Source organism: Talpa occidentalis, unplaced genomic scaffold (genome assembly GCF_014898055.3).
Source record: "Talpa occidentalis isolate TD23 unplaced genomic scaffold, MPIMG_talOcc4v2.1 talOcc4.3, whole genome shotgun sequence".
Taxonomy (NCBI): Eukaryota; Metazoa; Chordata; class Mammalia; order Eulipotyphla; family Talpidae; genus Talpa; species Talpa occidentalis.
This window is the reverse complement of record NW_023603184.1, coordinates 33,199,498-33,212,727: the sequence shown is the minus strand read 5'-3', so window position 1 is coordinate 33,212,727 and position 13,230 is coordinate 33,199,498. Positions and strand designations below refer to the sequence as shown.

General features: G+C 37.5%; 1 protein-coding gene across 4 annotated transcripts in view; it reads left to right on the top strand.

Moving 5' to 3' along the window:
* The window catches only part of UEVLD (UEV and lactate/malate dehyrogenase domains), a 42,189-nt gene that overhangs the window by 10,685 nt on the left and 18,274 nt on the right, over window positions 1–13,230 (top strand). For all 4 annotated transcript variants that reach the window (XM_054699399.1, XM_037522745.2, XM_037522744.2 and 1 more), the window contains exons 4-7: window positions 1,568–1,731; window positions 2,680–2,815; window positions 3,780–3,898; window positions 7,768–7,870. In XM_054699399.1, the coding sequence (XP_054555374.1) occupies window positions 1,568–1,731; window positions 2,680–2,815; window positions 3,780–3,898; window positions 7,768–7,870 (522 nt within the window). The remainder of the gene's footprint in view (window positions 1–1,567; window positions 1,732–2,679; window positions 2,816–3,779; window positions 3,899–7,767; window positions 7,871–13,230) is intronic.

The following is a 13,230-nucleotide window of genomic DNA, read 5'->3' as shown; positions in this document are numbered from 1 at the left end:
TAATGTGCAGTGTTTAATACAGAAAGAAACTCCTGTGACTTGGGCTGCCTCTCCAACTCTTAGGAAACAACAACAAAAAATTTACATGGCCTAGAACAATGGCATTGCAATGTTTTTAGAGTGGCCCATGTCAGAAATACTTTTATATAAATACCTAGCATATATATGTGTATGTATATAACTGAATACCATACTACTGTCATACATGGTATTTTCAATTAAATTCCATTTTAAAATATTTGCAGTCTACTAAATCAACCCCATAATCCATTTATTGTCATCAACATTTGAAAAACACTGGTTTGGTGTATGTAACGCTAGACAGAGTAACTTCTAGAGAAATATAATCAAGTCAAAAGCTTCAAGAGTAGGACCTGGATGTTTGTTCAACATGGTTTATTCAAAATTCCTTAACTGTTCTTGTTGTACAGACAGGGCTGAGTATTATATGGTTAGGGAAGGAAAAATCAAGATTTAAAAGTAGCTTTCGGTGGAAGGAGGATTTCCTTAATAAGAAAAGGTACAGAGGGATATAGAAATCAATAATATATAATCCTCTAGAAGTTTATAGTATAAAAGGATAAACAGACTATAGCAGGGTAGTCCCCAGGAAAAGGGGAGGTTCCAGGTTCCCTGCCCCACCCAAGGGAGGGTGGAGCTGAGCAGGGAGAAGCAGCTGGAGAGGAGACTGGAAAAGGGAGGAAACCAGAAGGAGAGCCAGAAGAAGACCTGGAGGAGGCACATGGAGCAGAGAGACATGTGAAGAAACTGTGCTTGCTTCTTGGTCCTGGACTGGTTGAAATAAATGTGGATAAGAGGCTGGTAGGGAGGTTAACAATGGCAGCTTTTATCTTGGTTTTGATTTTACTCTTTTCCTCCCAGACTTGTTTGACTGCTTCTGATCCTTTTCTATGGGTCCCCGCTTAAAGGTGCTTTAGACTTGTGGCAAGCTTTCAGGCCTTGCTTTGGGCCAATGTTGTTTGGCTGGGCTTTTACCCATTAGGGCATGGGTAACTTGATTTGAAAACTATATCCTTTGTTTTTTCTTTGTTGCACACTAATTATATTAAAGTTCCTTTCCATTAAAGGTCTTATATGTTTTGTCTTAATGCAGTAGATGGAAGAATTTAGAGCAGGCAGTTTTGGGGGTCCTGGGGTGCCCCTCTTCCTACCCTGTAACCAGGCCTATAAGCATATAATTTCAGTACAGAATAAGTATGCAAGTAGAAGTATCCACTACCTTTCAAGATAGATGCAGTTAACTCTGCTTGGGTGGAACACAGATTACATAGAGAAAATGTTGTATCCCAAACTCCTCATGCAGTAGATTCTGTAAGTATTTATGAATTAAATTGAATGAACTGGCTATTAGTTAAATTTCCTTAAGTGTTAAACTGGTGCTTTAGTGAGAACCTATTTCCAATGTGAATATGAATGAAATGGGGGGAAAAAGTGTTGATTTACATAAAATCTTTATAAGCTTGACTGGACTACATGTGTCTTAAATTGTCACTGACCTCTGCATTAAATTATATATTTCATTATGCATTTATTTTGTCTCAAATAGGTAATACATATAACATACCAATTCGTTTATGGATTTTGGATTCTCACCCTTTTGCTCCCCCCATTTGCTTCTTAAAGCCAACTGCAAATATGGGCATTTCAGTTGGAAAACACGTGGATGCTCAAGGCAGGATATATTTGCCCTATCTTCAAAACTGGAGCCATGTAAGATCAGTTTGAATTTTCTTTAAAAAATTATTTTTCTGAATATTGATCTCTGATCCCAATAATATGAATAAGTTACTGAATTTTCTTTCAGTGATATTTTTTCATATGGTCTTTAAAAATGATTTGAAATTGAGCTCTCAGAGGTCACACAAGTCGCAGAACCCTGATGGTTGCAGCCTGAATGATGAAGCTGCTCTCTCCAGGTCTGAAAGCCAGCTGTTTTCTCCCTGTCTTTTCAGTTGTTCACTGCTTTATAAAGCACATGAAAAGGAACTAGCTAGGTCCTGGGCTTTATTTCCTAGCCTCTCCTTACTAAATATTCTTATTTCTTATATGTATGTATGTGTCGTTTTGCCTGTTTTTTTACTTTTATGTACTTTGGTTCATCTTGTATGTAATCTTGTGTTATGTGCTTTAACTAAGATCTAAGTCTTTTAAATTCACCCTTGTTGGGACTTCCCTGGTGGTGCAAGGGGTTAAGCACAGCACTGTGAAGCTATCTGCAGCCTCTGCACCACAAGTTAGATCCACAGGCAGCGAGAAACCCACGTATCTCAGCAGACCTCTCCTGTCTCGCCCGCTGCTCACCTTAGTATGTATTTCGGTCAGTCTGCCTGTTCTGCTCCCCACTCTTTCTCTGGTGAATTCTCTCACCCCCCCTTGCACCTCTGACCTATACCCCAGTTCTTGTATGCATAAATAAATGAATCTTTAAAAAAATGATAAAAATCACCCTTATTAAAAAGTATGGATACTTTGATATTGTTTAATATGGAAAAATGCTCAATAAAGTGGTAGATGTAAAATACAGAATACAAAACCTTATAATGTGAGGATTTGCAAAACAAAATAATGAGTTACATATATCAACATGGGTGAATTTTAACTTATTTGTATTCTTTAGCAACATTACTGCATAACTTCCCTTTTGTATGTATTTTGCAGCCTAAATCTGTCATTGTTGGACTAATTAATGAAATGATTGCCAAGTTTCAAGAGGAACTTCCCCTGTATTCTGTGTCATCATCTGATGAGGCACGGCAGGTAGACTTGCTCGCCTACATTGCAAAAATCACTGAAGGTTTGTATTTTCTTTTTTTTTTTAAAGATTTATTTATTTATGCATACAAGAGCTAGGGTACAGGCCAGAGATGCGGGGGGTGAGAGGACTCACCAGAGACAGAGTGGGGAACAGAACAGGCAGACTGACTGAAACACACTGCTGAGGGAAGCAGCGGGCGAGACAGGAAAGGTCTGCAATGCCATATGGATTGCTCCCTGGGCAGCCAGGGATCGAACTCGTGCTGCTGAGGCTGCGATTGCTTCATAGTGTGGTGTTTAACCCCTTGCACCACCAGGGAGGCCCCTGAAGGTTTGTATTTTCATTCATCAGGGTGCCTCTTTCTACTACTTCATTTCTGTAAGTACTTGCATGTTTCGGTATCTGTGTTGAGTCAAAAATTCCTGTACATTTATCATAGTTGTTACCATGTAGTTGCAATTACTATGGTTTCTTAGGATGTAAAATATTATTCTTATATTGACTAATAAACTAATTAGTCTTTTGTTCACAACTACTTGATTATATAATTAGGATCCCAAATCTTTTTTGCTATATGTGTATGTAGGGTTTTTTTTGCCTCATTCAATATGTTATACAAAACTGAAACAAAATACCCATGCTTGCAGAATTTAGTAGAGAGTTAAGCACTTTTTTTTGCATTGTATATCAGAGCAATAAGCATGAGAATGCTTTTCAGAATTATGGAAATCCTATTTTTTAGCTTTATATGTAATATTTTCAAATACTTAGAAAGATACTTTCTAAAGGATAGCCTCTTTTAATAGACTCGTTTTAAAGGCTAGCCTCTATTTTAATATGAGATTCCTGTCACTTTCATTTGTTCAACAAGTATTTTTTGAGTGCCTATTATGGACTAACATGTTTTCTGTCAGTTATTGTAGCTTGGTGGTTTTTTTTTTTAAGATGCTAAAAATATTCTTGATATTTTAAAATTCTCATGATAATTCACTTTTCTTTGTAGGTGTTTCAGATATAAATTCAAAGAACTGGGCAAATCATGAAAATAAAATGGTCAACAAAATTACTGTGGTTGGAGGTGGAGAGCTTGGAGTTGCCTGCATATTAGCAATTTCAGCAAAGGTATGTAAACAGGTTTTATAAATTATCTATCAAAGTGTTATATCTTTAGGCATACAAAAAACAGTGGCTTCATTTTATCATTGTTATTGTTGTCATTGTTATCAGGGAAAACCTCATTTTGCCTTAAAATATATTTAGTAAGTTGACAAAAAAAAAAAACAAAACCCTAAAAACATTCATCAGTGATGTTGCCTTTTAATTAGTAATTAGTCCTGCAATAGGCTTTGAAAAAGTTGTTTGCACAATGGGGTCATCATCCTAATCGTTGAGAAACTTCAACTTGACATTCATCTGACTTCGTCACAAAATCTTTTCTATTTTCTATGTCATGCCACTTTAATTAATCTCTTATTTAATAAAATACTTAATTATAGCTCTTTCTAAAATAAGTGTTTTCTAAAATTGATTGCTTTTTCTTGTGCGATTACTTCTCTTTCTTTAGGATTGTAGTTCCTGATTTGATAGTTTACGTTAGTTTGAGATTTGACTATTTCCTCATCAATCCTTTTTCACTAGATTTTATTCTATATAAATTATTCTCAGAAAGGCTTAAATTCCCTTCCAGAGAGCTTCAAAGGACCCTCCAGGGCCTAGTGTTATGGTAAAAGCATGTCTCTTTCATTCGCAGCATGTAGCCCAGAATAGAAAAACTTCCTCTGTATGTTTGTTTTGTATCTAGCATTTAGTTTTTTTAACTAAAATTTGATTTTTTTGCCATATAAAAATTTCCCTTTCCAATTAAGTTTCATATATGTTTTGGAGGTATGTTCTACTGAGGCAAATAAATTATATCTAAGGAACTAGAAAATTTTAAAAGTTGGCTGCTCAGAATAATATATGCTAACTTTGGACATAGAGTTTGATTCCCCCCACCTTCCAGATAATCTGAATACACTGTTCCCTCTTAATTTGAATTTGAATTGTTTTCTGTTCTTTTGTTACTAAATAGAATGCTTCTATAAACATTGCTTTACAAGATGCTTATTTTCTTGTCTGCATTTTTTTTTAGATGCACATAATCTCAAAAATAGTGCTAGTGAGTCAGAGGGCATCAATGGTTTTTATGGCACTTACTGTGTATTGGTACACTGCTCTTCAGAAAGGCAGAACTAGTTTATGTTATTAATAATAATGTTCACATCAACCTGATCTTTTGTATTCCTAACATTATTGAGCTTTTTAAAATAAAAATTTTTTTGGATAAGTATAGGAAGATACTTTAAAGTATGTTTCTTTGGCAGTTATAAGTCTCATGATCAGTATTTGTCAACTGTCTGGATGGAAAATATTTTCCTTTTAAACATTAATATTTTGTTACAAGTATTCAAATAATGCAGCAATATTCAAACAATGCAATAATATTCAAATAATGCAATAATAATCAAAACAATGGCAGTAGTAGTAGCAGTGGTAACAGCAGTAACTAACCTCACTGAATGCTTGCTTACTAGGTGCTGGGCACTCATCTAAACTCTTGACTCGCTTTTACAACATTGTGGTTTATGTACTATCATTAATGCCATTTTACAAATGAAACCAAGGCAGAGATTACCAACTTGCCAAATGTCACACTGTTAAGAAATAGAGGGAGTGTTTGAACCTAGACAATCTATTTACAGAGCTGTATCCTAGTAACTTACTATTCAGTGTGACTGTCAGAGCAGCACTGGCATCACTTGAGCTTTTATTAGAAATATATAATTTCGGGGCCTCCCTGGTGGTGCAAGGGGTTAAGACGCAGCTCTGTGAGACTGTCTGCAGCCATTGCAGCATGAGTTTGATCCTCAGCCAGGGAGGTGACCCACATGGCGCAGCAGACCTCGCCTGTCTTGCCTGCTGCTCCCCTCAGCAGTGTATTTCAGCACATCTGCCTGTTCTGCTCCCCATTCTGTCTCTGTCTCTCCCTCCATCTCTGGCCTGCTCCCCAGCTCTTATATGCATAAATAAATAAATCTTTTTTTTAAAAAAAAAGAAATATATAATTTCAGGCGACACCTAGACTTACTGATGCAAAATCTGCACCTCAAAAAAATCTCTGGTCATCCATGTGCTTATTGCCCTATTAAGTGGTGATTCATTAAAGCTTGAGAAACTTCTGTAAGCCACCATGTTACACTCACTCATGATTATTGTTGTTGTGTTTTTTTAAAAAAAGATTTACCTATTTATGCATACAAGAGCTGGGGTGCAGGCCAGAGGCGTGTGTGGGGGGCCAGGTAAAAGGATTCACCAGAGACAGAGTAGGGAACACAACAGGCAGATGGACCGAAATACACTGCTGAGGGGAGCAGCAGGCAAGACAGGAGAGGTCTGCTGCGCCATGTGGGTAGCTCCTTGGCCAGGGATCGAACTGGTGCTGCGGTGGCTGTAGATAGCTTCATAGGTTGTGTCTTATCCCCTTGCACCACCAGGGAGGCCCTGATTGTTGTTGTTATTGATGGGCATTTAGATTATTGCTAGTCTTTTCAATGTTCTTATAGATATTATATCATTTTACACATTAAGAAACCTGTAGGATAACATCTGTAAGCAAGATTGGAGGGCTGAAGGAGTTACTGCATTGCAAAATTTTGATAGAGTTGTCAAAGTATTCCACATATTACTTGTACCAGTTTATTTTCAAACGCAAAGTGTATGAGAATACCTATTTTCCCACACTACTGTTAAACTTTTTGATCCTTGCCTATCTGATATATGAAAGTGGTGACTTGAAGTTTTCTTTGCTTTTTTTTTATAAATTGATTAAAAATAATGCCAGCCAGCCTGTATCACCATAATTACTCTTCACAACTACATGAAGTAAGGTCAGATTCAGTGACTTACCCAGGATTATAGAGCTAATGAGTGATATAGCTGGGGTGTTTTCTTTTTCTTTTTTTCTATTTTTTTAAAGATTTATTTATTTGTATGCATACAAGAACTGGGGTACAGGCCAGAGGTGAGAGGATTCCCCAGAGGCAGAGTGGGGAACAGAACAGGCGGATTGACTGAAATACACTGCTAAGGGGAGCAGTGGGGGAGTCAGGAGAGGTCTGCTGCACCATGTGGGTAGCTCCCTGGCCGGAGATCAAACTCATGCTGCAGTGGCTGCAGATAGCTTCACAGGTTGCGTCTTAACCCCTTGTGCCACCAGGGAGGGCCAGTTTTCTTAACCTCTGATTCCTGCCTGATTGTCTGGTAGATCCACAAGTACTCTTGTCTCTGGACTCTAAGGTAGGAGTGATTTACAGGTCCCTTACTTCTCTGGAAAAAGATCTTCTACAAAGGTAAACTGACTCTTGGTAATTTCCATGCTGACATTTACAATTTCATTTACAGTTTCCGTGCCTACCCTGGCACCCAGGGTGGAATATTCTACATGTATGGAATATTGTTCATGAGTTATCTGGAGAAAGCATTTTAGATTTGTGGCTGTTTTCTTTTTTTCTTAAGAGAAAATTAGCATTAGTGTTGACTTTCATGTTAGAAATTATGTGCTAAAATAGACTAAAAAGTAACTCAATTCTTTTATAATGGAAATTATGACACCAGAATGAATACATAAACTCAAGAACAATAACAAGCGTACTGATTGTTACTAAATTATTTTTATTACACATTATCCTATCAAAGAAAACCTGGAAATCTGTGACTTCTGATTTAACCCTGCCAGATCTCAGTTTGCAGTCCACCCTAAAGGAACACATTATTCAAGTTCATCATAACTTTCTGCTTGCTTGTCCCTTTTATTGTTATTGTGTTACTTTTCCTTTATAAGATAACACAGGAGGCCTGTGTAGTCTGGCTTGGTCCTCACTTCTGAATGAATTTAAATTGAGTAACTTAGATGTGCAGCGTAATACTGTTCTTTTTTCTTATTGTATTTACAGGGTATTGCAGACAGACTGGTCCTCTTAGACCTCTCAGAAGGGACTAAAGGAGGGATGATGGACCTTGATATCTTCAACCTACCTAATGTGGAGATCAGCAAAGGTCTGACTCTTCTTGCCTCAAAGATATTTGCCTTGTTTGCTGTCTTATATTTGAGTCTAGAATTATTTTTAATAAACTTTACTTTTTAGAGAAGTTTTAGTTCACAGCAATATTGAGCAGAGGGTAGCGAGATTTCCCATCTATCCCTCACCCCTACACATGTATAGCCTCCCCATTATCAACATTACCCACCAGAGAGGTGCTATTGGAGGACCTTCCTTGACATACTATCATCATCCAAAGTCTGTACTTTATGTTTGGATTCACTTTTGGTGTTGTACATTCTATGGACCTGGACAAATCTACAATGACATGTGTCTACTCTTATAGTAGTTTTGATACTAGGGGAAAAAATGCCGGGTCCTTGTTGCCTCCCACTGCCAACCCAATAAGCAGAGACAGGGATTTTATCTTTTAACTCATGCTCTTTTTTTTTTTAAAGATTTATTTTTATTTATACATACAAGAACTGAGGTACAGATCAGAGTTGTGGGGGTTGAGAGGATTCACCAGAGACAGATCAGAACAGGCAGATCCACTGTAATTCACTGCTGAGGGGAGCAACAGACGAGTAAGGAAAGGTCTGGTGTGCCATGTGGGTAGCTCCCTGGCTGGGGATCGAGCTGGTGCTGCAGTGGCTGCCTCGAGCTTCATAGGTTGCGTCTTAACCCCTTGTGCCACCAGGGAGGCCCTGTAACTCATATTCTTTATTCAGATTTGCCAGCAGATCTGAGAATGGCCAGGCATCATGCCTCAAAGAAACTGTTCTTACGCCTAATCTCCAGCTGGCTGTTTTATCACTATAAAAAACAAAGGCAGTTAATGCAGTGAGTGAGCTTTCACTCCAAGCATTTAACAACTCTGTGAATTTGTGGCGCTCAGTTTCCCCACAGTTCCCTCTTCTCAGACAACTGATTTTTTTTTTCACATTTTATTTACATTTTATTTTTTATATTCCCCATACAATTACGGCACTACCCAGACTGCTGGGACTAATAGGTCTCTGACAGTAATGGCGTCCAGCACTCTTCCAGGAGCTTCCTGGGCTGGGAAGTTAACTCAGAGCAAACAGGGCATAAGTCAAACAATGTGTGCAGATTCCTATATTATGCGTGGTGCCCTTTTTATCGCCTTCCTAGCCCCTATCAGTTTCACTCTTATAAAAATCCTCTGTGTTCTGCCTTGAGTCACAGAATTTTAATGCTCAAAGCACCTTAAAGATCATGCCCTTCATTTTACATATTAGACAATTAAAATTGAAATATATAAAATTACTTAAAATCATACAGAGATTATAATTGACTATATTAGCAAGAATCAGATGAACAAACAACATCCAGATTGGTGAAAGGATTTCTATTCTATCTGTACCTAACATCTTAGTATAAGTTTGTTTTCTCTGATTTCTTCCTTTCTCATATGTTGGTGAAAAGCACTGATTTTAGAGTTAGATAGGGATTTGCATCCTAGTTTGTTACTTTATAGTTCTTACATTTGTCAGATTATGTAATCTCTCAAAATTTAGTTTTATCATCTGTTAAGTGGGAGGAATACCTATCTCTTGGTATAGAGCAAAGTGCTAAATCAAAATTTAAAAAATATCTAATTCACTTTGTTTTTCTTTTGAATGTGTTGCTCAAATAAGTTTTAATAAGAACAAAAAGGACTTTTTATTATTAATAACATTTTAATTGTTAAGTCATTTTTATCTCATTTTTTAAATTAAAATGTTGCATGTATTTTATAGTGTATATATTAGTATAGGCATATATATGTAGATAAATACCACATTTGGGTGTGTGGGATTAAAATTATTTTATTGCCAGGGAAGCACAATCAAGAAAAAATTGGAAGAGCATGAACTAGAGTAAATGTATTACCTGAAACCATTCTGTTAGATTATAGGCAAAGTCAAGTTGTAGTATGTTATATTGGCTTGCCTTTCTTTACTTAGGCCACCTGTTTTCCTTGACCATATTATCCAAATAAAATATTGAGAGATATTTTCACAAGCCTGAAGATACTAAGAACATAGTGGGTCATGAAACTATTCCTATAAGTTATAAAAATTGGATCTAATAGTTCTCACAAGCCTCTGGGTCCCCATAGGATACACTAAGTTCATTTTCCTTCTCTGGAATGAGTACAGTTGTTGCTTTAATGATCCTTTTGTAGGCTTCATATAGAGCTTCCCTCAGGGAGCTGGATAGTCTCTTGTGCATGTCATTTCCAGGTGTTGATGTTCTTAAGGGACACCTTAACTGTCGCAAATCACTTTTAGGAGACTCTTAGTTCATGGACCCTAGAGGTTGTGAGGCTATTTAGGACCTGAGGAAATTATTTCTTCCTTATGTGTCTCATTACCATCAATAACTATTGTTTCGGATAATTGAAAGAATTGAATCCTTGGAGTAGCTGTGTAGTGCATGGTGCTTGCCACCAACTAGGCAATGTTGAATGAGTCCACACTCATTAATTTTGGTTATACTGGTAGTATGTGATTATTGTTACACAAAAATTTTTTAAATATAATTAATATCTCATATTTTTTGATATGGGGAAGTACATTAATAATTTTTGGAAATTAAGCACAATAATTTTGGATATTTTAGTAATGACCCATGATGACAGGCATTGGTGATTATACTACAACTGATTCATCATATTGGAATGGTACTTTGCTACATTTGGGCTTTTTTTTTTTAGATTTATTTATTATTTATACAAGCACTGGGTACAATCTTTAGAACATGAGATAACCTGTAATGTTATTAAGCTTTCCAGATTATTCTTTTTTTTTTTTTAAAGTGAGGTTACTTTTTTTTTTTTTTAAAGATTTATTTATTTATACAAGCACTGGGTACAGTCAGAAGCGCGGGAGGGTGAGAGAATTCACCAGAGCCAGAGCGGGGAGCAGAGCAGGCAGAAGGACCAAAGTATACTGCTGAGGGGAGCAGCGGGCGGCAGGAGAGGTCTGCGCGCCATGTGGGACCCTCCTCCGGTGGCCGGGGAGCAGCCGGGGATCGAACCGGCACTGCAGAGGCTGCGGGCAGCTTCACAACCCAGCGGTCAACCGCTGCGCCACTAGGGAGGCCCTCCAGATTATTCTTAAGCACCCAGCCTCATGCTTGAGGACTCATGCTAGAGGATTGATAGAAATGCAGAACTCCCTATTTGCTCAGAAGCAGGTGAAGGTATAGATAGAAAGACATACATGCAAGACGTAAACAGTAATGCGTGGCAAGAAAGTAATGAGGCAACATAACTGCTTGTCGAGAGAATGACACACAGTGAGGACTCTCAGAGTTGAATGGAGGGAGCCACTGCTTTCACCTGCGTAAGATTGTGATATATACTGAACTTTCCAGGATTTGGACGGTTTCGATGGGTAAAGAGGTAAGGAAAATGTACCAGTTGCTAACCTTATAGATCTTGGAGATGAAAAAGTAAGACATAATCCATGCTCTTGTAGAGTACATAGAGGTTTAACATATAATTAAACATATTTGTCACATGTGAGCTAAGTGCAGTGAGAAGTAGTCCAGATGGAAAGTATTTAAGCAAAAACCAGTATCAGGAAAGAGACATATTCTGGGGAAGAATTCTCAGGGTTGAGAGAAGCGCGCAGGGTGGTCAGGGAGTTGGCGAAAGAAATGAGAAACAGACACACTTCAAGAGAGTGTAAATCTGAGTGCAATTTAATTTGAGTCAGTGGTCAGTATATATATGTTTTTCTAAAGGCATAGGATCGGTTATCAGTGAACTAAACCAGCTGGCTCATAGGTTTAGCTTATCATTGACAGGGCAGTGATCTATGTCTGAAGTTACATCTGGACCTAGCTACATTTCTGGTCGACAGGCTATTAATTCTTTCTTTTGTTCTATGTAATTACTTTTTTGTTTTAATAACTACTCACTACCACTAACTTATTTATTAATTAGCATGGGTGAATATACTTTTCATAAGATCAAAGCTAACAAAGCCAAGGACACAATCAGAGAAATCATGAAACTAACAATTCTATTATTACACAGAGTTTAGAAATGTTTCATTTGAATTAGCCTAGTTATTAGATTACATATGTTTTTTAATCAGCAATGAATGACATTTTTAGACCGGGAAAAGAAAAGATTTTAGAAAGACAGTTATAGTAGAATAAAGTTTGTGGGCCTTGAGAAAGCGAGATAAGGTTCCGTGTGGTCAGCATCCCTTTTAAGTCTTTGTGGCGGCTTCTGGTAGTTGTTATCTCTTGGCAGGCATTCGGCTTCTCTGCATCTTAGGGAGTTTGCTGTTCTCCCCCTGCGTGCATGGTTCCTTGCCCACGCCGGACCTCAGGGACCGTGGCAACAGCCATTAGCCCTGAAGGTCACTGCAGGGGGAGGTGCAGCAATCTACCACTCCTGTTTACTGAAGTCAACATTGAAGGTGAGGACATTTCTATCATTCTAAGTCGAGGAAGCTAAAAAGAGAGAAGAAAGAAATGATCATGGCAAGATAGATTGGGTTGGGTGCTAACGTCATAAATTAAACTATTTACTGATATTTAATAATATGAACAGGTCACCTAGTATCTCCAGATATCAGTTTCCTCATCTTTATGAAGGCATAGGACTAAGTTTTTAAATACAGCATAGTGTTTAATACCACTCTGAAGTCAGACTGTCTGGCGTTGAATGAGGCTGTTACTCACTAGCTCTATACTTAGAGCAAATTACTGATCTGTGCCTCAGCTTCTTTGTCTGTAAAATGGGGATGATATTAACTCCATAGTGTGCTGTGGATTGAATTAAGTGAGAGATTTCAATTAAATGAAAGCTCTGAGAATAGTGCCTGTCTTATATAAGTGGTAAGGAATTGTTAACTATATCCTTCTAGTTTTAATGTCGTCCTATTCTTGAGGATTTGACTCATCACGAAGTATCTATTCTGAACATTAGCTAACAGGAATTTTACTTCAGAGAGTCATGAAGAACCATAATCAAAATCCAGGACTCCATTTTGGGAGTCAACCCCCACCATTGTGTCAGAATATGAACTGAAACTGGATAATGCATTTCTCCATAGACACATTGTGCAAATGTTTCCTTCTGAAGCTTGTTTAGAAAGATGGCCTTACAGATGTAATTAAGACTATAAACTCTGGAATCTACTCATTGGCTCCCTGGGATGCTAATATTCATTTATGAATGTCAATTGGACTGATGCAATTCTCGTTACTGTATCATTTTTCTGTTGTGGTTAAGGCTGATAATGTTTGGCCATTGTTTTGGCACATACTCATTGTAAAACACACTGTGTAATAGAGTAATGTATTTGTAAAATTAGCATATGTGTACTGAGGATCAGTGGATTCCTCAAC